The sequence below is a fragment of the Rhopilema esculentum genome, chromosome 8 (assembly GCF_057945365.1).
Source record: "Rhopilema esculentum isolate cy_ngs chromosome 8, ASM5794536v1, whole genome shotgun sequence".
Taxonomy (NCBI): Eukaryota; Metazoa; Cnidaria; class Scyphozoa; order Rhizostomeae; family Rhizostomatidae; genus Rhopilema; species Rhopilema esculentum.
The window spans coordinates 11,988,952-12,014,573 of record NC_142822.1 but is presented as its reverse complement, the minus strand read 5'-3'; the positions used below and the strand labels follow the sequence as shown (position 1 = coordinate 12,014,573).

The 25,622-nt window shown below is 36.0% G+C and overlaps 2 protein-coding genes across 2 annotated transcripts; one reads left to right on the top strand and one right to left on the bottom strand.

The window, feature by feature from the left end:
- Window positions 1-1,887: 1,887 nt before the first annotated feature.
- Window positions 1,888-6,222, top strand: LOC148959894 (uncharacterized). Its single transcript, XM_089109809.1, has 3 exons — window positions 1,888-2,050; window positions 4,264-4,437; window positions 4,663-6,222. Exons 1-3 carry the CDS (start codon window positions 1,888-1,890, stop codon window positions 4,992-4,994), a joined length of 669 nt encoding a protein of 222 aa, XP_088965935.1. The 3' UTR covers window positions 4,995-6,222.
- A 17,716-nt stretch (window positions 6,223-23,938) lies between these two features.
- Window positions 23,939-24,685, bottom strand: LOC148959893 (uncharacterized). Its single transcript, XM_089109653.1, has one exon. It carries the CDS (start codon window positions 24,683-24,685, stop codon window positions 23,939-23,941), a length of 747 nt encoding a protein of 248 aa, XP_088965779.1.
- Window positions 24,686-25,622: the final 937 nt, after the last annotated feature.

Genomic DNA, 25,622 nt, shown 5'->3' with positions numbered 1-25,622 from the left:
CAGACCCCCAGCTCTAGTTTTTGGCCTTGCTCCGCTCGCGATGTCTCCCGCTTTTCCTTCTCTACAGGTTGGAAGGTATGGGATTATGTTCTGGTCCAAGGAAGTTTACAAAATTATTAAAACCTGCTTTAGGGTTCTTGAGAAGGCAAGGTTTCATTGTCTCAGCATATATTGATGATATCATAATAATTGATGAATCATATGATGCTTGTATTAAAGCTACTGTTGAAACAATCAAATTATTGGATTTCTTAGGTTTTGTTATTCATCCTAAAAAATCTAATTTTTTTCCTTCCAAGTGTGTTACCTATCTAGGATTTACTATCAATTCAGAAACAATGAATGTCACCCTCTCATCAACCAAAGTATTGAAAATTAAAGATAAATGTTCCAAATTGTGTATGTCTCATAACCTAGCAATAAGAGATGTTGCATCAGTGATAGGCTTAATTGTGAGCACATTCCCTGCTGTTAAATTTGGGCCTTTACACTATAGATCATTAGAAAATGATAAAATTCAGGCACTAGCTATTTCTAAGGGAAATTTTGACCATGCCATGTCACTGTCTAAAACAGCCTATGATGACTTAAGGTGGTGGATTGATAATGTTGAAAGCTCATTTAATGACATGGCAATCTCTAATCCTGAAATGGTTATTGCTACTGATGCCTCATCTACTGGTTGGGGAGCTGTCTTAGGCAGTACAAGGACAAGAGGGGTTTGGAATCTCCATGAGCAACAACTCCATATTAATGTGCTTGAGCTAAAGGATATTTTGTATGGGCTAACTTCTTTGATTGACCAAAGGAATACACATGTTAAAATTTTGACTGATAATATGAATGCAGTACACAGCATTAAAAATATGGGATCTTGTCGTTCTTTGGCTTGTAATGAAGAAGTGAAGCAAATTTGGAATCGGGCTATCCAGAATCAAAACTGCATATCTGTGTCCTTCATCCCAGGAGTTCAGAGCTGATGCTGAATCTAGAAACTATGAGCTTCGAACAGAAGGGCAGTTAAATCCATCTGTGTTGAAATTTGTAATCAAAAAATTAAATGTTACCTTAGACATTGATTTATTTGCCTCTAGAATCAATTGCCAATTTAAGCCTTTTGCATCGTTTTGGCCAGATCCAGAGGCTTCAGCAATTGATTCGTTTACATTTAGCTGGTGAACCATTAAATTTTATGCCTTTCTTCCATTTGCAACTGTTCCTAATGTTTTACAAAATATTTCTTCTGACAATGCAACTGGTTTTCTAATTGTTCCTAATTGGCCATATAGTCCCTGGTATTCTCTGTTCAATGTTGATTTCTGAACGAATTGTTATTCCTTCCAGCAAGCATCTAATGTTACTGCCAAACCGTCCACAAGCTATGCACCCACTACACAAGTCTCTGCAACTGCTAGCTGGCATGATATCTGGAACAAAAGATTACCAATAGGTATATCATCTGAAGCCAAATATATAATTGATTCATCTTGGTCATCTGGTACTTCAAAACAATATTCTACCTATTTAGACAGATGGTTTGTTTATTGTCAAAGAGTGGACATATGTCCCACACATTATTCTATTAATCATAGAATTAACTTCCTAACAGAATTGTTTAACAAACATAATTTGGGCTACTCTGCTATGAACACTGCTCGTTCAGCTTTATCCAATATTATGACACCAGATGCAAGTTCGTCATTTGGTAACAATCCACTTGTTAAGGTTGTTTTCCACTAAGCGGAAGACTGCGAGCGGTCCGCTTTGCACGCTCATCGGACATGCGCATTGGTAAGCTTAGTCCAAATCAAGCGGAGATTTCGAGCACGCTGAAAAGTAGAATCAAGTTCTACTTTTTGGGCGGACCGAGTGGAAATTGTGTTAACAATGGATGGAAGCTTGGTTCCCCTAGATCTGCAATCTGTTATTGCAACAATGATAAAAGCTCAAGCATCGCAAGGATCACCTGGGCCTTCGTCGTCAGATGCAATGTCATCTCAACAAGCCACATACTTGCAACAAGAAGCAAGGGCAGATTTTGTAACAGTAGGTTCTTTGGTTTGTTTACATTTTGTTGACTAGCCAATCAGAGAGCTCTATTTCTATGGCGTCATCTGATGGTAATGGCGGATGGAGGGGTTTGCTATGGAGAAAACCACACCCTCGTTTTTTCCTCGCGACGAAAATATACTTTGAGAAAAACTCGAGATTTTTTGCACCCGTATAGAACGATAAATTTTACATGTAATTTTATTGGCACTAAGCTCTGCGTTTACTGCTCTTTGCGTGATCGCTCGCTATTGACATCCCTTTTTGCACGCCCTCAATGGCTCGATGACCCTCCGACGACTCGGCCCTAAACCCAACAAATCACGCTCCTCTACCAAAAACAACAGTGGACTTCAATTGCACTGCTAGCAGATGTAAGGAATATTTCAAAAAGGGTCTTACAGTGTTTTTTAAATTATTTTTCAACCTAAAATAGCTATTAAGGTGGATATGTATATGTAGCGCTAGCCCTTCGGTGGAGGGGTCTAGCCATAATTTCGGCGGGACGGAGAGTGAAAAGCGACTAAAAAACAGTAACTGAACAAACTCGCAATCAACATGGTTATACGAAGATGGCAGATAAGACACAATGTCCCACCGCTGTTCGATGTTCATTTAAAATTCCCATTGGTTGGACTATACACTGCACTCCCCCACTCCAATGTATCCGGAAAGTTTTGAATATTGCCAGGACAATTCTATTTCTAGACAATTTCAAAGACAATTCTCTTAATAACCTTTCCATTAATTTCCTCGAATTTTTCCTGTGTTTCTTTGGCGTTGAACTATTTATTCGTCAAAAATTCATCTTATTATAGATGTGTAAGCAAACTTTTTGAGGGTCTTTCCTCAAGATGGTAGCATCGGAAACAAGTGAGTTGACACATTAGCAGTGTCTAGAAATAATGTTTTATCACAATGATCGAAGAAAAGCTATTATTTAATTGTTCGTATAATTGAATGCAAAAAACTGCTGATTTAGAAAATTGCAAAATAATTTGAAAGCAAGAAGCATAAAATTTTGGTCACGTTCAAAAAGAACAAGAACTCTCGCGAGACAAATGGTCGAACGTTCTGCCCTAACCAGTTTGCATCGAAACTGGTTTGCTTCATCGCACAAAATTGAATAAAATGTTTACAGAAAATTGTAAATTGAAGTTGAAAATCATAACTTTTAAAATCTGTCCATAAATATTGCAAGAAGCAAAGTAAACAATTACAAATGTACACTCGTACTTATCGATTTCAGCAAGACTTGCAGCGGTAAAGAAAGCAGCTTTTGCACTGAATAAAATGCCTGCTTTTCAAGAACGTTTATGGTCTGGTAAAATGTTACTAAATGTTATACATGATTTGTAATTGATTGTTGGCATCTCCATGCAAATAATCTTCCCAACTGAAAGTAAACACGTTGTTTTTCAAAAGTTTTTGTGTCTTGAGAACGAGTTTATAAAAAATTATAATGTTTCATTGGCCAATTTGTAATTGAGTTCTAACCACCTGACTTTTCTGCTCTGCGTTGATTTGACATTGGTTTATTTGCGTAAAGATTGTACTGCAAAGGTTTCATATTTCAACAAAAGCTAATAACAGAAAAAAATAAAGAAGGTTGGCAATATTTTAACGTCTTGGTTCATCTTGGAATGGTTTCTCAAAAACATTATCGTTTCTTATAAACTATCTGGTGGACCCTCATGTATTTTTGAAAAGTCCTTTTGCCAATCTAAATTTGTTCTATAACTTGACAAAGGGCGATGCTCAAAATTTCGTTTTTAACACTTTAATTTTCCTAGTACAATTTACCTTATTTTCCAGTTATATTGTCAAATAATATTGTACAGATGCAAACTATAACGTTTTTTGAATTTGTTTTTGTGCGGAAGTGCAATCGATCGTCGAGCAATTGAGGGCGTGCAAAAAGGGATGTCAATAGCGAGCGATCACGCAAAGAGCAGTAAACGCAGAGCTTAGTGCCAATAAAATTACATGTAAAATTTATCGTTCTATACGGGTGCAAAAAATCTCGAGTTTTTCTCAAAGTATATTTTTGTCGCGAGGAAAAAACGAGGGTGTGGTTTTCTCCACAGCAAACCCCTCCATCCGCCATTACCATAAGATGACGCCATAGAAATAGAGCTCTCTGATTGGCTAGTCAACAAAATGTAAACAAACCAAAGAACCTATTGTTATAAAATCTGCCCTTGCTGCAACAAGAACCTCTGTCTGATGAGTTGCCTAGGACAGTTACTGGGGAATTTGATGTGGAAATTTTTATCGAAGAACTTAAGAACTTCCCATGCTTGTGGAATACATCACTGAGAAGCTATCACGAAAAGCACACGAAACAAAATTCCTGGATGGTTCAATCGGAGAAATTTGGTAAAAATGGTAAGGATGGAGTTGCTTTGTTTCAGTAGTCATCTGGATTTCTCCAGGAGCATCCCAGGAACACCTATACTATTTGGGGTTTGCCTATTACTGTTCTGCAATGTTGTGTGAGAATCCACAATCAAAAAATTCTTTATTTCTTTGAAGATTTGCTTTAAACTACTAGGAAAGGGTTAATTTTTGAAAAAAATAAACCTTGAATTAAACTTGACATTTTTTCTCTAGTTGATTTTCTCAAGATACAGTTAAAGTATCTAAAAGATAATTTGAAACGATGTCTGGACAAAAGAAACAAGGAAACAAGATCTGGAGCTTCACACACAAATTTGCCAAAATGTAAATATTTTGATCAGCTTTCATTCATGCATGAAAAGGTTTCGAGTCGTCAGACAGAGAGCAATGTTTCACTTGAACCAACCGAACCAACCTGTTCAGAATTAACAGACAGAGATGTTTGTCCAAGCACAGATTTATTATCAAAGGAAGAGCCTGTAAAAAGGAAAAATTTAGAAATTCCAAATGGGAAGGGGAAAAAGGCAAGACAAGGTTTGGGATAGGCAGTTGATGCCATGTTATTATCAACTATCAAGGATATGTCACAAAATGAGAAAAAAAATACTGAGACATCCATTAATGAAGATGCTGATTCCCTCTTCTGCAGGAGCTGTGTTGCCACCCTGTAGAGACTACCTCCAAAGAAGAACAGTGAAGCCAAAATGAAAATCCAGCAATTGCTACATAATATTGAGTTTTCAGACTAAAGCTTTGAAACACCAAATTGATTTGTATCATAAACTGATTGTTATCTTTTGACTAATTTTACTTACCATAAATTCTCTTTTAAATCCCCTCTCAGTTAAGCCCCCTCTCTCCTATTAGCCCCCTTTTTAAAAGCAAAAAATTTAGAAGCCCCTCACTCTATTAAGCCCCATCCCCCAAAAGCATTGAATAGTGTCATAAATAAGCTTCAAGAAAGTAGTTGTAGTAAGCCTGATCACAATCAATAGACAACAGTTTTCAATAAAGTGCACTACTGAGAATTTTATATATTTGAGAAATATATTTAGCCCCCTCTCTCTTTTAGGCTTCCCTCTTTAATAAGCCCCCTTTAGAGTGCTTGAAATCAATAAGGCCCCTGGGGGGCTTAGTAGAGAATTTATGGTATTTGCTATAATAATACTGTTCTGTTCACATTTTGTGCCAAAAGTATACAGAGATGTTCTCAAGGTCAGAATAGAAGACAACTAAGGCCTTTGCTTCACAACTATATTTTGCAAGCACCCCCCCCCCACCTTAAAGAAGGAGAAAATATTTTGAACCCCCTAATTTGCCACAGTGACTATGAATAAGATCACTATCTATAGAATTTATAAGTATGACCAAAATATATAGATACAATATTATATATAGATATATGATATAGTTAGAGAAACATACCCCCACTTGGCATTGCATTGTGCACCCAAAAGGGTTTACTCCACTATTTGAGAAGAACTGTCTTTTGTCTAATTTGGGAAAGAAGAAAAAAGCTAATATGGCTATGCTAGTCTAGGCTACAAAATTCTGTTTTTCAAAGCCTCCAAAACTTCAAAGTAATTGTTATGTTATCAAGCAGGTCAAATTTCTTAAATAGTAATGTTCTTCTTAGGAATTGTTCAAGTAATAAATGGAGGGAGCTGGTTTTTGTGTCACTTATATGAAGAGGGGGAATTTACTCTAAACAAGAGAGTCTGATAGCATATTTATGGTTATTTTGAAGATATTTCAATAAAATGTTGGAGATTATCCAGTTTATTCTTCATCAAATCTCTTAGCAGTTGATCTGACTGTTTGCCATTGCCAACTAAGGGTGCCCTCTTTGCAAAAATAATCTTTGAAGTCATCTCTAACTATTTTAGCTTCCTTTGAATAGTTATTGGAACCTTGACTTTGGATCTCTATTAAGCCTTCACAAGACTGGGCCTCTTCTCTCCACATTCCAACGTCTTGATCCCTATCTACAAAATTTGAAGGACAGTATATGCATCTGTCAGTCTCATCCAATGACATCAAAAATTGTGCAAAGCCACAATGGCTTTCGTTATAGCAATGACAGTGTCAACCTTTCCAATTACAGGTTGACGAAAAATCCTAAATCTTGCAGCCGCGATTCCAAAGGTATTTACTATGACTCGCCTTGCTCTTGATAGCCTGTAATTGAAAACACGCTTATGTTCATCAAGGCTATGGCAAGGGTATGGCTTTATCATATGCTGCTTCAATGAAAATGCTTCATCAGCAACAAATAGAAATGGGAACACTTTTTGAGTTCCATGTATCACTTCCGGTGGGGGGAGATTCAATTTTTGATTTTCAATTGCAAAGCCAAGTTTGCTGTTTGTGTACACCCCACCATCGCTTTGTCTCCCAGCATCACCTACATCAACCAAGACAAACTTATAACTAGCATCACAGGTCGCCAAAAGAACGATGCTATGTGTTCTTTTGTAATTGTAAAACTCAGAGACACTTCGTGAAGGGGCTTGCATTGCAACATGCTTCCCATCTATTGCCCCTAAGCAATGTGGAAAATTCCATTTTTCATTGAAAGCTTTGGCAATTGTTTTCCATGCAGCTTGACTATTTGGAACTGATAGAAAATTCCTTTCCAGAAGCACCATCCACACTACTTTACAAGTCTCTTCAACAATCCTTCCAACTGTAGTAGGGCTAATTCGATAGCTTAAGGCTATTGTTGACTTGGCATCACCCGTAGCTAAGTACCGTAAAGTCACAGCAAGGCGCTCATTTGGATGTACTGGCTCACGAAACCTTGTTGTCTGTCTTATTATGTGTGGAGCAACCCAAGATAATAGTTTTTCAAAGGTAGATGGTGACATGTGAAAACAAGCAAAGAAAAGCTCATGATCAAATAACCTTAACTCGTTCACTAACAAGTGAAATTCACCCTTAAGTGACAGTCTTGGTAAATTTTTCTGACCCACATTTTTTTCTTGTATTTTTCTTCATTTCTTCTTAATGTTCTCCGCAGCAGAACCAACAACAGAAGCTTTATTTTCATTTCTGAACTTACGGTGGCCATCTTGTCTCGTCTCTCCCACGCTCCGTCCCTTATTTTCCGCCAAGCAATTTCCATCAGGAGGAAAAACCGCTTATTTTCCGAGCGGGCCGCTCACATTTTTCCGCCTAATGGAAAACAACCTTTAAGAGATTACTGCAAGGGATGTTTAACATACGTCCGATTATTCCTAAGCATGTTAACACTTATGATGTTGATGTTGTGTTACAGTATCTGAAGGGCCTAGGTGATGCAGATGCTATTCCATTTAAAATGCTTACCTTTCGTCTTGTAACATTGTTTTGTCTTCTATCAGGACAGAGAGACCAAACATTTGCTGCTATTGACATCAGACTTATGGATGTTTCTGATGACAAAGTTGTTTGTAATATTGATCAAGTTCTCAAAACAACTAGACCTGGTTTTCATCAGTCACCTCTTGATTTCCGTGCATTCCCTGATAGCAAGGCTATTTGTCCTGTATTTAATACACAGCAGTACCAAAGTTACTGCTACAAGCCAATTTTGATTGTTGATATTGATTTTTTGTGTGCGTACAATCGATCATTTCTCAGTTCAAGTCTTCTTGATAAACACATTGCCAGTCTCTTTGAAGTCTCGTATAAATACCGAAAGGAGTTTGGGTTCTAGTTATGGAAAATAATTAAAAAATTAAACAAACCTAGCTGTAGTTTGATGTAAATTATTTTCCATACCTAGAACCAAACGTCGTGGGATTTATACACCCACCTGACCCAAATAATTATGTATTTTCCCCTTTTTCTAGTGTTCATTTTCAGGACTGGCAGGCTCCACTGGTATGTCTTTGAATCAGGTCGAACGCCGCGCATTGCTCATATAAATCCCACGTCGTTTGGTTCTAGGTATGGAAAATAATCTACATCAAACTACACCAAGGTTTTTTTAATTTTTTAATTTTGCATATTTCAATTGTTTTAAATCTGAATATCACATTAGACTCAGCTTAGGTTTGAAAAAATGTGACGAACAATGCATGCAGTCTTTACTAGAGCTTAGATCAACACAAAAAATGAGAGAATTTCCTCTTTCAAGACAAAAACTCTCAATAGCATTCAACTGTTCATGTAAAAATGCTCCACGTAGCCGGAAAAGCTTTTAAACTGATACATAATGACCTTTTTCGCGACTGTACTATGTCCTGAGCATCTCTGCTGAAGCACAGGCATCTAAGTATTGTGGGGCGCCCAAACGGAATCGTAATAAATGTACATTAAGGGAACAAAAGCTACTCAAAAGCAAATAAGAAATATTTACTGTGTTTTTGTGAGTGTTGGAATCCGGCTTTGCCAATTTTTTAATCATGATTAACATACTGCGTTTGAAGGTGAATTTTTGGGTTATACTTGTCCTTGTGACATAAGAATTCAGATTTCAAACAATTCTTAACGCCCATCTCTTCCAGTCCGTTGCAATTTTAAATTTAGGAGATACAAATGCTGATGAATTTTGATAGCAGGAACTACCCGCATGTTTCTCAAATTGATGACGTGTTATAACAAGATGAATTTTCAAAAAATTAAATTCAACTTTGAAAAATATTGCAAGGGTTTTGAAATCTTGTGATTTTTCAGTGAAAGGTCTACATATTGATTCTTGTGATAGTTTTAGAATAAGGAGTTGCAAATTGTTTGCCATTGGAATTGTTTTGCTTGAAACGTTAAACTGTAAAACTGTTAGAATAAAAATTCATTTTTTGAACACGGCTGATTTCTAAAAAAATCTTGCAAGGGGGCTCTATTTCATGATGTTTTGTGGGATATCAACCCGCAAGCGTTGGATAAGAGAAATAGTATGAAGAAAAAAACAAAGAAACCTAAACAGCCATTTGTTTCTGATGGATCTAACATCAAGTTAGATCGTCTTTTCACTTGATGGCCATGACAAGATGATGGGGTGTCAAAATTCCACATTCCCCTTGGCTATTTATGGCTGCCTTGACACCTTCTCACGTAAAATCATATTCCTTCATTTATGAAAAAGGAAATTCTGATCCAGTTGTGATTGGTCACTACTACATGCAGCATTTGGTTGAAACTGAGATGATGCCAAATTACCTTGGGCTGGATAAAGGTACTGAAACTGGCACAATGGACATAATTCATGTTTATTTGCGTAACAAGCAAGCGGATTTGAATGAACCTGCTGATTCTGTTGTATTTGGACCGTCTACCTCCAACAAGATTCAAAGGTGGTGGAGGGACCTTTATAGGAACGCTATTATTTAGCAAGAATTCAATGGTTCCTATCATATCCTATGACTTTCCATCGTTGGTGTTACTTCGACGAATCTTATTTAACGTACAGAGAACACGGAGCCAGTGAGAGAGACAGTGTATTGCTGTATAACTCTGATCTGAACTGAACTTGACTGACTGACTTACATACAAATTAACATACCTATATACAAAATAAATGTGCTGCGTAATGATGTGTTGTGATGATGTAATGATGATGCAATGGAGAAGGAAAGATCTAGACTTGGGAAGAAATCAGCATGACATAGATGTGTGAACGTGTGTACAATGGTGAAGGGAATGTCCTACGGTATGCGATGCCGTGAATGACGTAAGGGGATATCGTGGTGCTGGCATGATCGATGAATGAGTGCAAATATGGCCTGTTTTACAATATTTAAATCACTACAATAGCTCCCCCCTTAGAATGCAAGCGGTTGTGAAGCATTCGATACGAAAGGGGAAAAGTACTAGGAATAAATTTGAATATTGTAAAGAGATGAATTAAATATAGTGAAATGCGATAAAAAATTTAAGTGTTCGAAATTTATATGTCCAACCGTTGTAAATCGATGAGAGTTCGAGACGTAGCCAGTGTTTTCTTCTGTTCGTGAATTCGGAGACTTGTGCAAGGTTTTTACGTTGGATGACCAGGAACCAGCTTGTTGAGGAGTTTTTGAGCGTTGATGTTGCGTGGAGGCACTGCGGTGAGTCGAGTGCTGCGATGCGTTGAGGGCACTACAGTGAGTCGAGTGCGTTTGTTGCTTGTGTTGAAGAGCACTACGGTGAGTCGAGTGCGGTGATGTGTTTGAGGGCACTACTGTGAGTCGAGTGCTGATGGTTGTCGATGAATCCAAATGAGTTGCGTTGTGTGTGTGAAGCTGAGTTGATGTTGACGAATCCTTGTTGATGAAAAACTTGATGTGTCTGATACCATCGAAGAGTTGATGTTGTAGTTGAAGTAGAATTGACCAACGATGGGTTTGCGTGTCACGTCGTGGTCACCATTATAGGAACGCTATTATGTGGCAAGAATTCAATGGTTCCTATCATATCCTATGACTTTCCATCGTTGGTGTTACTTCGACGAATCTTATTTAACGTACAGAGAACACGGAGCCAGTGAGAGAGACAGTGTATTGCTGTATAACTCTGATCTGAACTGAACTTGACTGACTGACTTACATACAAATTAACATACCTATATACAAAATAAATGTGCTGCGTAATGATGTGTTGTGATGATGTAATGATGATGCAATGGAGAAGGAAAGATCTAGACTTGGGAAGAAATCAGCATGACATAGATCTGTGAACGTGTGTACAATGGTGAAGGGAATGTCCTACGGTATGCGATGCCGTGAATGACGTAAGGGGATATCGTGGTGCTGGCATGATCGATGAATGAGTGCAAATATGGCCTGTTTTACAATATTTAAATCACTACACCTTCATGAGAGAATGGAGAAAGATATCAAAACCTCACTGGCTTTATTACTAAATTCAAGAGCTTATGTTCTTCAAAGTTTTAGGGATAGGAAGCTTATGTCGTATTTGTTTATTCCAGTCTTGCAAAGAGAATGCAACGTCTTTGCCAACTTATGGAAAGCCCATAGAATAAGGCACCAAGCTTATGTACTCTCAGTTATTTGACCCCCCCCCCCCCCTCCTCCCATTTCTAATGGAATGTTTCAACACATTCGAAACCATCAAGAAATACATTTTTATATCACTACAGGAAACAGCTATACACACAGCATTTTATTAAAAAGTCGATAAAAGTTGATAAATCAAACAAATTAAAAACATACTAGAAAACCTTCAACTGAATTATTTAAATGTGCCAATCCCCCTTCTCCCTTGTATACAATCAAACGGTTTTGCTTGATCTCCTCCCCCTTAGTGCTTACATACTAATTGAATGACCCCTAAGAAAGTTACTTTCTAAATTTTATAGACAAAGAGCAATTACACACCGGCGAACTCATGCTTTTACAGATCTTCTGTCTGTAGAACTGCTTGTGCTATCACTGTTATGATAAAGACCTATTGAAACATTTTCTGACAGATAAAATCTATGGGGAGGCAGTAAACAACATGTACTGTGTTTTGTGGTGTGCAAACTTCTTTATGTATGGTTTTAGGGGTTACCAAATTACTTTTTTGATAACCTTCTTAAATGGTATTGTTCTGAATGAAGTTTCACAACATTAAATTATCTGTCTTCCTTTGCCTGCAATACCTGTGCAGGATAGAAAAGATTGAATGGATCTACTAGCTATTATACAAAAGAGTGTTTCTTATACACACAGTATGCAAGTTTTGATTGAGTGGTCGTAGAAATTTATTATTATTGTGCATATTAAAAAAATAATAGTCTGCTTGTTTGGATGGACAGCCTTTTGTTACGAAGCAAAGCAAGATATAATAATTTGCTGACAAAAAAGCTAATAAGATGTTTACCATGTAGTTAATTACAAAAAAACAAGGCATCATAAAACATGCATCTGTGACTAAGTTTACTTCCAGTAAAACTCCTTTCAATAGCTAAAATCAGGAGGCAAGTGAGGGGGGTACTCCATATGGATTAATCAGGAAAGGATATGAGGCGGAAAAATATTCCCCAAAAATTGGCAAAAAATGTAATTGAAAAAGGTAAAAGCTTCATATAACAACATCAATTTTTTTTCAAACTAAACTAAATGTTTTGCTCAAAATGAATGTTGCAGTCATCATGTTCCAATCCATTGTTCTTGTGTCAAATTTAACATCCTGCAGTAATTGTTGGATGAATGTTCAGCAAAAAAGGTACTTATTGCCTTGAAAACCAGATTTCCAGCACAGAAGATTAATTCTCCATCCTCATGAAGGGTAGCAGTGGCGATCTCTGGGTCACAAAGGACATAATCCACACCCTGAAGGTCTAAAACCATCAATTCCTTCTTTGTGTGCACATACGTGTAATGCACCAAACATTCTGCCTTTTCTATAAGGATTCGATCTTCAGCTAACTCTGGTTTTCTGATCTGACCTGTGTTGTTTATATACTTCTGGAATTTACCAGGTATGAATTCCTCAACAGTGACAGGGTTGCCTTCAATGGTGGAGAAGTAACTCTTCTAATATTTAAAAAATGAACCAAATCCTACAGAAATTTTTTTTGAAACTTGTGGTAATACTCCTTGCAACAGCATGCATCTAGTCTTGCTTTTGTGTGTGTTGGGCAATGGTGATATTGAAAGCTTCTGATACTTTTGCTAGATGTTCCTCTTTGGTGACTTTGATGACTCACTTTTTCTTGGCTCCACAATTCACCGAAGTGGCAAGAAATGCATGTCTGAATTCCCCCTCAGGAAAGGTGAGTCTTCCTTACAGACCGCAATAGAGCCAGATGGATTCCACATCGTTTCAGCAACATCATAAGCACTCAGATCTAGTTTCATTCGTGTGACACTGGGTGGCTGGATAAATTTTCTTGCATCTAGAAGGTCTGCTATTGATCCTGATTTTGGAAATGCTGAAGAAGGGACTGGTGCCAGATGGCTTACATTTCCTTCAGGTTGCATTGTTGATCCGTGTGGCACACTTCTAGAGTGGGACAAGGTAGAAATACTATGTTCCCAACTTGGTGAACAACTTATTTGGCTATCTAATGCAACATCTCTTCCAAAGCTATGAACCCTTTTTGCTCTGGTATCGACAGCCATAGCAAAGTTTTGGAAGAAATGTTACAAGATAAAACTTCTTTCCTGCTACAACACAGGACCCTCCAGGCATTTCATAGAACTTTTGGCAGGCATCCTTCACATTATCAATCGACAGCTCATCATATTTTGTAAAGTCAACAAAATGGCGCCTGTCAAGTGCCTCGTATTTCTTGGACCTGTTTGGCTCGAAGCTCATTCTCTGTACCATGATATTTTGTGGGGATGGGCCTTTTTTTGGTGGCCATGTCTCCTCATCTCTTTTTTGAAATTTGGTAGAGGATACCAATCAATCGAACAATCAAACATTAACTGAACAGATACATCCATTATTATAAAAGCAAAGAGAGCAATTGCCTGAAATATTATGTTTGGTAGCACCAATAACAAAATATATTTATGGGGAAGAAATTAAGACTTTTATTGAGAAAAATGTAGAAGTCTTACATAAACAAGATTTATATCAAAATACTGCTTTGCATAGAATAATATTTATCTAAATGAAGTTGATGTTCGAACTTTGATAAAACATGTATAATTATTAGGTTTTATGATAGATAATGGTGCAAATGTCAGTTCTATAAATACAAGTGGTGAAACCATTAATGATTGCGACAAGATTGAGTAAAACAAGAACAATGCGCCATTTATTAGTGATAAAGGTGATACAGTGGTACATATAGCAATAATGAAAGCTCATGTTAGATCTTTGGCGTTGCTGCATAGTTATGCAGATATTTCAGATGAAAGTAAAATTAATAATTGTGGTTTTACTGCTTTGGAAATCATTATGAAAAGTTTGGTGTAAATGAAGGATAAGTCAGTGAAAGAAACGATAATGAATATATTAAGCACACCTTTGGAAACATTTTTAGATCATGAAGTTTTCAAAACAGACAAGAGTTTATTAGAAGATTTCCAGAATAATTTTTTTTTTCAAATCGAAAAAATTACATAATCTCAAATATTTATAAAACTAACAAGTAACTTTAAAAAATATTTTCAAATGTTCATAAAAATGCAGTCTCAATTATTTTCTCCTTCTTGATTTTTTCCTTTCTCCGTCATAATTCTCTAATTTCCTTAGTATATTCCTCTATGTCATACTTAAAACGTTCATACACTAATGCAGATGTCTTATTCCCAAATATTACACCAAATTTTACGCTGTTAGGAATATTCCTTAAAGTATCTTGTTGAGCTAAATACATGCTTAATAAATGAGAAATTATAAATGAATACAAAATCGTCAAGTTGAAAGCTTAAATAAAAGTCAGAATTAACCGATAGAACAGCTTCCCGTTGAATGTTCATATCAGTGGCAACAGTATCTACAAATTCTGTCATATTTTTTATCAAATTTTTTATAACGATAGAATCATTGCCTAAAGGTGTGTATATTTGCTTTACTTCTTCAAGTAATTCTTCATTTTGCTCAATATATTTTGCTTCATTTTGCTCGAATTTAGTTATAGAGAAGTTACCGTATGTAAGGATTTTAAAATGATATCAAAATGTCAATTTGATATCAAAAGTAAATTGACATCAAATGTAAATAGATATCAAAGTAAGAATAAGAATGAATCGAATGGTTCCAAGTGCTGGACAGTCTCTTTTACGATGAGGAAGCGAATAAAAGCTTCAGAAATATGGCTTCTTAGACAAATGTTAAGAAACTTTTGGACAAGACATGTCAGCTATGAGGAAATATTCTAGATAACAAAAACACAAGATCTTTGTGGAAAGACATCAGGGAAAGACAAGACAAATTTATTGGTCATGTGATACGGAAAGAAGAGCTGGAACAAATTGTAATGACAGAAAAAATTCAAGGCAAGAAAGCGAAAGGAAGGCAGAGACAAATAATGTTACCATCCATGGCAGAAGATTATATGATGACGTTTTGCGGCTGGCTTGGCTATAAACAGGACATGTAGCCTGACAATCTAACATTCAAGCTAATGTTTGCTTTCTCAACAGATTCTTGTAGTAGGGAGTCACATGACTGATGACGTCATTTGAGGGTAAAATTCAGACAAATTCATCGCTAGCTCTTTACTGGATTGTTATTTTTGACGCAAATTACATATTTTGACTCATCTTGTTGCAAGCTTTTAATTGATGTATCCAAGATGCCCTCACGCTGTTACGAGAGCTGTTACGAGAGACGGGGGAGGTCAGAAGTAAAACTTGTTTGTTGAGACAGGAAATTCTACAATGGCGGCGTGTAATGATTTCATCTCAGTTGCCGGTGTCATATGCATTTCGGTAACCTTATGCATTTCGGTCCGGGTACTCAAACGCATGGCAATTTTGGTTATGCAAAATCGTACCCAAGCACTTAAACAATAGGGTACCAAAACGAATGGTGGAATTTAACATGCAAAACGGTCCGGGTACACAAATACATGGCAATTTTGGTTATGCAAAATCGTACCCGAGCACTTAAACAATAGGTACCAAAACAAATGGTGGAATTTAGCATGCAAAACGGTCCGGGTACACAAACGCATGGCAATTTTGGTTATGCAAAATCGTACCCGAGCACTTAAACAATAGGGTACCAAAACAAATGGTGGAATTTAGCATGCAAAACGGTCCGGGTACACAAATGCATGGCAATTTTGGTTATGCAAAATCCTACCCGAGCACTTAAACAATAGGGTACCAAAACAAATGGTGGAATTTAGCATGCGACCTGGTCTGGGAACACAAATGTTCTGATTCATAATGTTCAGAATGTAAAGAACAATCGAACTATTTCTAACAAGGGGGTACTAACAAGAAACGGTGCTGTGATTTCCCTTGTTAAGTTTATGCAAAAAAGTACCACATTAGTGGCGACTCCAAAGTTTTCTTAATTAAAAAGTATGAAATTTTAAACAAAAAAGTATTGTGTTCAATTTGTTAATTATAATGTGTCATAATATCGCACTACGGTGAAATCACTTGATTTGAAACACATTGCGTTTCACAATGTTACACTTTTGCATAGGGTACCAAAACGCATATGACACCGGCAACAGACTTGGCCATGAAAATCTTGAGGTTTTTCAGCGCAATGCAGTTCTGAAAGGGCAAGATGTATTTGTATCAGCACCTACTGGATCAGGAAAGTCTCTCATTTTCCAGGTGCTCCTGTTCGCCGTTCAGGAACAGCAGATGAAGGAACGGCCTACACAAACCGAGAGCGTTGATCATTTTGTGCTGGTAGTCTCTCCTCTGATTTCATTAATGCGGCACCAAGTAAGAAGATTAACAGAGAAAGAAATTTGCAGCCTATCCCTTTCCGATTCAGATGTGACCTAAAAACAAATCATGAATGGAAATTTTATTTGGATCCACAGAAAATATCCTATCGAACAAATTTCGAAGTGTTTTAAAGTCGCCTGAATTTCAAAGAAGATTATCTTGTGTTGTAATCGATTAAAGTCATTGTATAGTTAAATGGTAGGTGATATTTTTATCATAGTACCAGTACTAAACGAACTTGAGGTTATAATTTGTCGAACCTTCAATGCTCTCCTTTTTTGTGTCTCTTGGGAATGGGATGTGTCGTATTTTGTTATGTAATCATGAACATTTCGATAGATGGTTTTCAATTTTGAATTCAACTAAAGATACACAGTTTCTTGTAAGTGAATAAAGCTATTATTAATTTAAATAAACTTCACCTGCTTTCTGTGTCATATTAATTGCCAGAAACCGCATGAAATGTGCTGGTGGTAAATACATAGGTGTTATAAAACTGGTTAAAAATCTCATAAGAAATTCTGACATCTTATATTAATTGTTGTAAGCTTTCAGTTATGACTCAAATCAAAGATACTTATAAAAAGGCTTTAATAGGGTAACTTCATTGAACAATCTATGTCAAGTGTAAAAAAATTACAACGCTTGTAACATTTAATTCCGTGTCTTATATGAAAAATGAACCCTTCTCAGCAAGCATTATTTTTTTGTACAGGGGGACTCAAAGTCAAAATATGAGAAGATTTCGTCATATGTACGGACAACTAGCTGAGATACGCTCTATATGGATGGTAGATCATAAAATTCTGTATGTTCCAATGACAGCTACAGCTACAAAGGCAACCACTGCTTCTATAATAAAAAATCTTGAATTGAGGAACCCACTACAAATAATTCAGTCACCTCACATTCATTATTCTATGATAACATTGAAGCATGACAACATAGAAGAAATATTCAAACCACTTATTGAAGATTTGAAAGCCAACACATATAGTACAGAAAGAACTATCATTGTTTGTTAATGGCTGAATACTGCTCGTTCATTGTACAGATTGTTTGATAGTCAGTTAAAAGATCATTTTCAATACAACAAACCATACAAAAAATACCAAGGAAACACAGAGGATGCGGCAAAAGAATATATTTCTAAGTCATTTGCAGATTCTAATGGGTCAGTGATTACTTATTGCCACAATCGCTTTTGGCATGGGCGTTGACTGTAAAGGTTTGAGACAGGTCATACACTATGGTCCTCCTTCTGACCTTGATAACTATTGCCAAGAAAGTGGAAGGGCTGGCAAAGATGGGGAGCAAAGCTATGCCTTGCTGATAATTTATCCTGGAAAAATGTGGAAAAATGTAGACAAGAACTTATTTACAGAAAATTTCTGGTCATTACAAACAAGTTTTGCCACTTCATAACTGTTGTGATATTTGCTGCAAGAGATGTGATTGTGGCCTAAATAAGAAATGTTCAAAAGAACAAGCAGTCCTGTCACCATATGAAAAATGGATACACAATCAAGTATCGTTGCAGCCATTTGCTACCAATGCAGTCCTGTCAGACACAACAGCAAATGAATTGAAGGAGAAATTGACTCAATACAGGTTAAAAATAACTAACTCGACCACAAAGATGTACACAGGGAGTGAAATAACATCTGGCTTTCCAAGAAAAGCCATTGATGACATAGTTGGCAACTGCACGAGAATAAAGGAGCCTGGAGATAGAATGAGGTTCTTGTGTATCCTTAGCAGTGATCTGTGCACAACTCTATGGGAAATTGTCACTGAAGCTGTGTACAGTGATTCATTTGTGAACATTAACATTCCTGGAGTTCTTTTGCCTGATAGTGAAGTCTCTGCCGAATTACACTCAGATTCTCCATGCGAGACATCAGAAAGTGGGTGTTCAGAAGACTCTTGCGATTCTGACGATCTTGCCATCCTACAAAACAAATACAAGTCAAAACTACCTTCTTCATCCAGTGATGATTCAACTTAATTCATATTTTTAAGCATTTTCTAACAAAATTTATATATATTTGACTTGTCAAATTGTGTATTGAATCAACAAGATATTGGATGAAGGAACTAAAAAGCATATATGTCCTTTAATTTTGATTTTATGCATGTTTTCACTACTTTAAGAAGTCCCACACGTTTTTAGTACCTTCTGGAGCATCTAAAATTAAATAACTCCCAACGCAGGAGCCCTATAGGGTGTTCACAGTGATTAGTTATTCAATATCATATTCAGTCTATTTAAGGTTTATGCACTGGTATTTATACTTTTCTAAAACAACTGAAAGATCTTTGACATAAAAAAGATTACCTAATTTGATTTCTCTAAAATTTGAAACACCATAGCTTTGCTTGAATTCCTAAGGAATAAGACCCCTCATTACTAAGCTAAAATCTCAAATACCTTATGATGTTCAAGCACTGCAATTTGTGATTTTTCCACTATTTCCTGGTTTTCAATAATGATTTTGCTTGATAACAGGTACTAGAGCAGATAAGAAGCCAGCCATTGCTGGTCTTTATTGATTTATCAAGGGTTCTTGAAATTGGCAGAACACTTTCATTGATTGGAAATCTTTGAGTTTCTCTTTCATCCACCCGGAAACTGCAACAGTGTCAATTTGTTCCAACACATTCTTTTTAAATCCTGGAAATGCCTGATGATTTCTTCCAGGTATAAATTCAAAGATTCTTTTTGTAATAAACTGCGTTGAAAGATCTCTTACATCACTGCTGATGTCTGGTTTTGAATGCCTACCAGATTGTTTCTTCACTGACGTTGCCTTGTCAAAATTATCCATTACCTTATTCATTTGATTGTAACTATGACTAGCTCTTTGTATACTTTTTGAAGATACTTTGCCCTGAAAGTCCCTGCAGTCCATTTTGAAGGTCTTGACATGGTGCTCAACAGGTCTATCATTTTCTACATTGCTATCAATCTTGCCTTGGCTGTTGTTTCTTCTATTCCAAACTAGCTCATAAGCAAGTTTAGGGGGTAATAGATAGTGCACTTGTGCCAGAGTGAACAAACTATAAAATGAATATTTATGTCTTGATTCAAGTTTAAAAAAGAGAAGAGCACTTTGTATAAACGGATGTGTGGGCCATCACCATGTTTTCTAGCATCTACAAAGTTTTTTGGAAGTAGTCCCAGTGTCAATGCATTACCGGAGTAGTTGTAGATTGAATCATCTTTGTCACTAGTTTCTTTCCTCTCTAACAATTTCCTCTCTTCGCTGTTTCAAGCTTGTAAAGATTTTCTAGGATTAATAACTTGAAACGTTTAAAGATTGGCTCTGTGTGAGCTGTGTAAGAAGCAAAGTCTATTACTCTGACAGCTTTACGTAGGGTTATTTTCAATGGTTCAAGAGTAGTCTTATTAGCACAACCCCAGTTAAGAAGTCCATAAAGAACGTGAGATTTAATAAAAGAGTTGTATAGTGTTGCAAGGGTGCTTTTTGGTACAAGATGTCTTAATTTATAAAGGATACCAATACTTTTAGATATTTTGGTATTTAATTGGTTTATGTGGTGTTTCCCGTTAAGTTTGTCATCAATTAATACACCAAGGTATTTTGAGGAGGTTTCTTGTTTTAGATTTTCGTCATTAATTCTTAGATTTACAATTCTATTGTTTTTATGAGGTCTCACTATGAGAAAATTTGATTTAGCTACATTGAGTGATAACTTATTGGCTAGAAGCCATTCAGAAACATTTTTTTTCATAATTGACTGTTTGTTCAATTGTATCTAGGCTTTTATCAGCAAATAAAATATTTGTGTCATCAGCAAAGAGACGAAAATCAAGGACTTCGGAGGAGTTGTAAATATCATTGATGTATAGCAAGAAGAGGAAGGGGCCTAATATGCTTCCTTGAGGGACACCACAATAATTTTCAATTCTGTACAGTTCTCGCCATTCATAGTAACAATTTGAGTTCTATTATCTCAGTACGATTTAAACCAGCTGTGACCTACACCCCTAATTCCATAGTGCTCTAACTTACTTAGTACTTAGTAGTATACTATGGTTGACTGTATCAAATGCTTTGGACAAATCGAGAAATATGCAGCATGATGTAAGATTATTTTCAATATTGTAGATTAGTTGTGATTGAAGTTCCAGAATTGCTAGTGTAGTTGATTTATTTTTTTGAAACCCATATTGATGTTCAAAGATGATATTGTGTTTATTTAAGAACTGAACCAAATGATGGTTCATTAGTTTTTCAAGTATTTTACTAAATATAGGAAGAATTGAAATAGGACGATAATTTCCAACTTCTTGCTTTGATTTGCTTTTGTAAATTGGTGAAACCTTAGCAAATTTTAGTTTGTCAGGGAATACTCCTTCTGTGAATGATGAGTTAGCAATAATCGAGAATGGTTTTGAGAGAGTATGACGAACCAGCTTAATTAACTTAATTGGAATGTCGTATGAGTCATTTGCTTTACTTTCATCTAGATTAGCAATGATGTTATTTACTTCTTCAGAAGTCACAGGGTCTAGGAATATACTCTCGGGATTGTTATTGTGCAAAAAATTAGAAAAGTGGACTGAAGATGACTTCATTTTTTCTTGTAGTTTTTGAGTTATTGTTGTGAAGTACTTATTGAATGAGTTTGCAATTCTTTCATTGTCCGAGACTAGTTTCCCATTTATCTGTAAATATTGGACATTACTTTTATCGTTTGACTTCTTGTTTATGATTTCTTTTACCCCAGACCATAGATTTTTGGTGTTTTCTTTAAAGTTATCAAAATAGGTAATGTAGTAGTCTTTTCTACTTTTTCTAATAAGATGATCAATTTGATCTCTGTAGTATTTATATTTCTTATAGTAATCTGATTTTTTTGTGGTCATGAATTTTTTGTAATATTTATTTTTGATTGATATTGATTTTAGAATTCCTTTAGTAATCCAAGGCTTTTGACGTTGTTTATATACTTTTCTCGAAATTGGTTTCATGAAGTGTAATTAATGTTTCATGAAGTGTATTGTATTGTTCGTTGGCCCTATGAGTTGATAGTAAGTTATCTTCTAAAGCTGCATTACGTAGGTCAAATGCATATCTATCAGGGTTGAAAAATTTGAAGTCACAGTAAAAACTCTAAAAGGTTTCTTAACGATTGCGTGCAAGTTATGACAAAAAATAAAGTTAGGCAGATGATCTGAGATTGGAGTGGTTAAATTGCCACTAATTGTATCAAATTCGATTGAATTTAGGAATATATTGTCAATTAAAGTTGGTTTATTAATGTTGGTGATTCTTGTTGGTTGAAGTATGTGAGGTTGATAGAAATTAGAAAGGAGTAAATTTAGGTATTCACTTGTATAATCATCAGAATCAATGTTTAACAGGTTTATGTTGAAATCTCCAGTAATAAATACTGTTTTCTTTTCGTTCCTGACTTTGTTTGAAATAGTATTTGATATGTAATTCAAAAAGTCATTATCATTTTTCATTCTGGGATGACGGTATATAACAGCAATTAAGAAATTTTTATTGCCTTGATTTGTGATTTCAATCAAACTCGCTTCAAATTCACTCGAGTTATCAGAAAATGAGATATCCAGGTCTGGTCTTGGAGTAAAACATATATTATCGCCTACAAAAAAGCCACACCCACCCTTTCAACTTAGTCCAGGGGTTCCATAGTAATTTTGATAGCCAGGCAGGGCAAGGTGTTGGGTATCTGTGTCTTTTGTAATCCATGCTTCCGAAACAGCAATTATGTCAAAATTATGCAGAGATAGAAAAAATTCTATCTCCGTGACCCAAAATACCCATGCATGAATGATTTTTGCAAGTGGAAACCGACAAACGACTCAAACGACCCATGCTTTAATAACCTTTTCTTCAAGAAAAGGAGATTTTCTTGTAACCGCGTGTTTGACTAGAACAAGAACAAGATAGCTGAATATTTCACAGCAAGCTTTATTGAAGAAGTTCAAAAATACGAGTGCCATTATAACAATTACTGGAAATAGTTTAAAAATAAATACAAAAATATCAAATCATGGCAAGCTATTGCACTGAAATTTAGTGATCTAACATCGTCGTCTGTACAAAGTCACCAGAGGTATAAATAGTTGACTTTGCAACATCAGTTGTTGTTTATCAAATGCTATCATCGTTCCTTCCACGCATGCCGCCAAAAATAAATGAGCGATGCATGGTGCAAGCAATGAACAGCATCAACAACAAACGACTCGAAAGACTCAAACGACCAAGTGGAAATCAATGTGTTTTTTGGGTCGTTCGTGTCTCTCAGGAACGACTCTGATGACTCCAACGACCCAAACGACCAAGTGGGAACCAGGCTTAAGGAAGTAGCTAGTAGTTCAATTTTTTGGAGGTTTTTGTTAACTGAGCCAATGTTAGTATGCATTAAGCTAAATGATGCATTAGTTTTTGTGTGAAGTTTAGAAAGAAGTTTATGAAATTCATGAGTAGTATAGTAATCAAAGTTACAGTTGAGATTCAAATTATGATCAATGTCGTTATTAGAATTAGGTTGAAAGTGGTTAAGGTCGAGTTCATTTAAATTTAGTTCTGAAATGACATTTACACAGTCAAAATCAGTGAGATCTTTCATAGAATTATTACAAGGGCAGGAATTATTGGAGTTGAAGTTTTCGGACAGAAGTTCGTTATTGCTCACTGTATGAAAATGGAATGTGCTATTTTGACAGTGCATGCAGTGCCAGTGCTTTGAATTCAAAGTCATTTCCGATGAATGTAGTGTTTGCAAATATAGCAAGGTATCGCTTTTTCAGTGTTGTTAAAACGACGAGTGCAAACAGAAGAATGTTTGTTGAATTCAATATACAGCATTTCCTGTCGCCGTGTAGAGGAAATTAAGTTAACAAATTGAGTATTGTTGATTTTTTGAAAGAGCAAGGCGCTAACGATACATTGTTTACAAAACCATTGTGATGACGAATCAGAGGCTAGGTGCTCGAATCTCTGACGTGTCAGGCCACTGCATCTCAAATGAAACCAATTTTTACATACATCGCAAAATATTGAGTTTTGGTCTTCCGAGACAATTAAATCACATTTTGGGCAGGGGAAACTATCCATCATGAGGGAGGGGCTTTTTTAGCAGAAAAATATATATATGTAAAGACAGAAAGATACGTAATAATTTGAAAACAGATTGAAGATTAAATACCGCTAAACCATTTTCCCAATGTCTTCTTCGTCGTTGATTCTGAGGAATTCGGAATTTTCATCTTTTCGAGCATACATTGTTCCGTTTCTAGACCATATAAATTTCCAGTTATTTTCTTGTTTCTTCATTCTGATATTGTACATCAGATCCTTATTTCTTTTCGTGAGGCTTTCATTCATGTAAATCTTACATTCCGGGTGATCTTTGAAGCCAAGTTTTTCTCCCCTGAAAGGCTTTTTTGTGTGTTTTTTTGCTGCGAGAAACGCGGTTGCCGTTTTCCTGTTTAAGAATTTGCAGATGATGGGTGTGTCGTGTCTTTTTCCTAATCTGTGGCAGGCCTGGATGTCTTTTGATTCTACAGGAATGTCGAGTATTGCGCCAGTCTTGATTATTAGGGCCTCAGCATTTTCGTTTTTCTCTTGCGGAGTCCCACTAATTTCAATACAGTCACATCTCCCATATTGCTCCAGATCGTTGAGTTGTTTTATTGATGCTTCCAACTCTTTCTTTACTTGTTTCAGATCTTTTGATAAATCCTCGTTTTTCTTCTCTAATTCCGTATTAGCTTTCAGAAGGTTTTCTGTTGTGTGTTTGAAGTTCTCAAATTGACTGTTAATGAAATCCATCAATATCTTAAAGTTTGACAAACTGTTGTCCAATTTCTGAAAATCAGCATTGTGTTGCGCGGAGATTTCTTTGATTATTTTGATTATTTCGTCCAAGCGATCGTCGTTCTCCTTAGAAGCCATTCTTGATAATTATTAAAACCGAACTTATAATTAGCCTACCTAAATCATAATTATTATTAAAAGACAGAAAAATTAAAATATCTCTCACACTGACTGAATTACATTTTGGCGAAGAGCTGTTAAAACCACGTCCGCATGCCAGCATGACATGTGCATTAAAAACTGGTAATAATTGGAAATTGTTGCAAATTCATTCTTTGACTACAGGAATGAAGAAGAATACCAGCAGTTGTCATAATCCTTGGTCTAATGTTGTTATCTGTTTTAATCTTGTTGTCTTTTAATTTTCTTCTATTGGAGTCAGTATAGATAAAAGCACTAGCAAAACTTGGGCATCTGATCAAAAGTTCTTTTTCTTGTGCATCAAAGTCATTTTGTTTGCTTTAGAATCAACACATTCTGTCCGAAAGATGGTATCTGAATTTGAACATAAGTTTTTCAATTCCAAATCTATTTCTTGAAAGAAAAGGTTTCGTATTTCTTCTTTCAAATTTTTGTCGACCCAAATGCAGTGTGCTATGGCAGGTATATAATTGGCTACCATATTACAAACACATGAAACATAACTGACAGGCAGTGTTGTCAAGCACGAACAGCTTTCCTATAAAAAGAAAATTGCAGAACTTTATATTTAGTAAAACCCTGTTTATTTGGCCAACCTATGTTATTTGAAAATTCAAAAGAATTCTGTTTGTCGTTGTTTGATCACATCCAGACCGTAATGTTGACATGGGCAATATATTGTGGGCATGCAACAAAGTTCCCAGTATTATCTTTTACTTACAATAACTCCTGTGTCTCTCTTGGTGCCAATTTCCTCAGCTAGTGATAATGAACCAGAAGGATCGTTTTCATTTCCAACTGCTTCAACAGTCTTTCCTGTAAAATTCAACTTGTGTCTCTTAGCTGGTTTCCTGACAACTTTCTGCTCCTGATC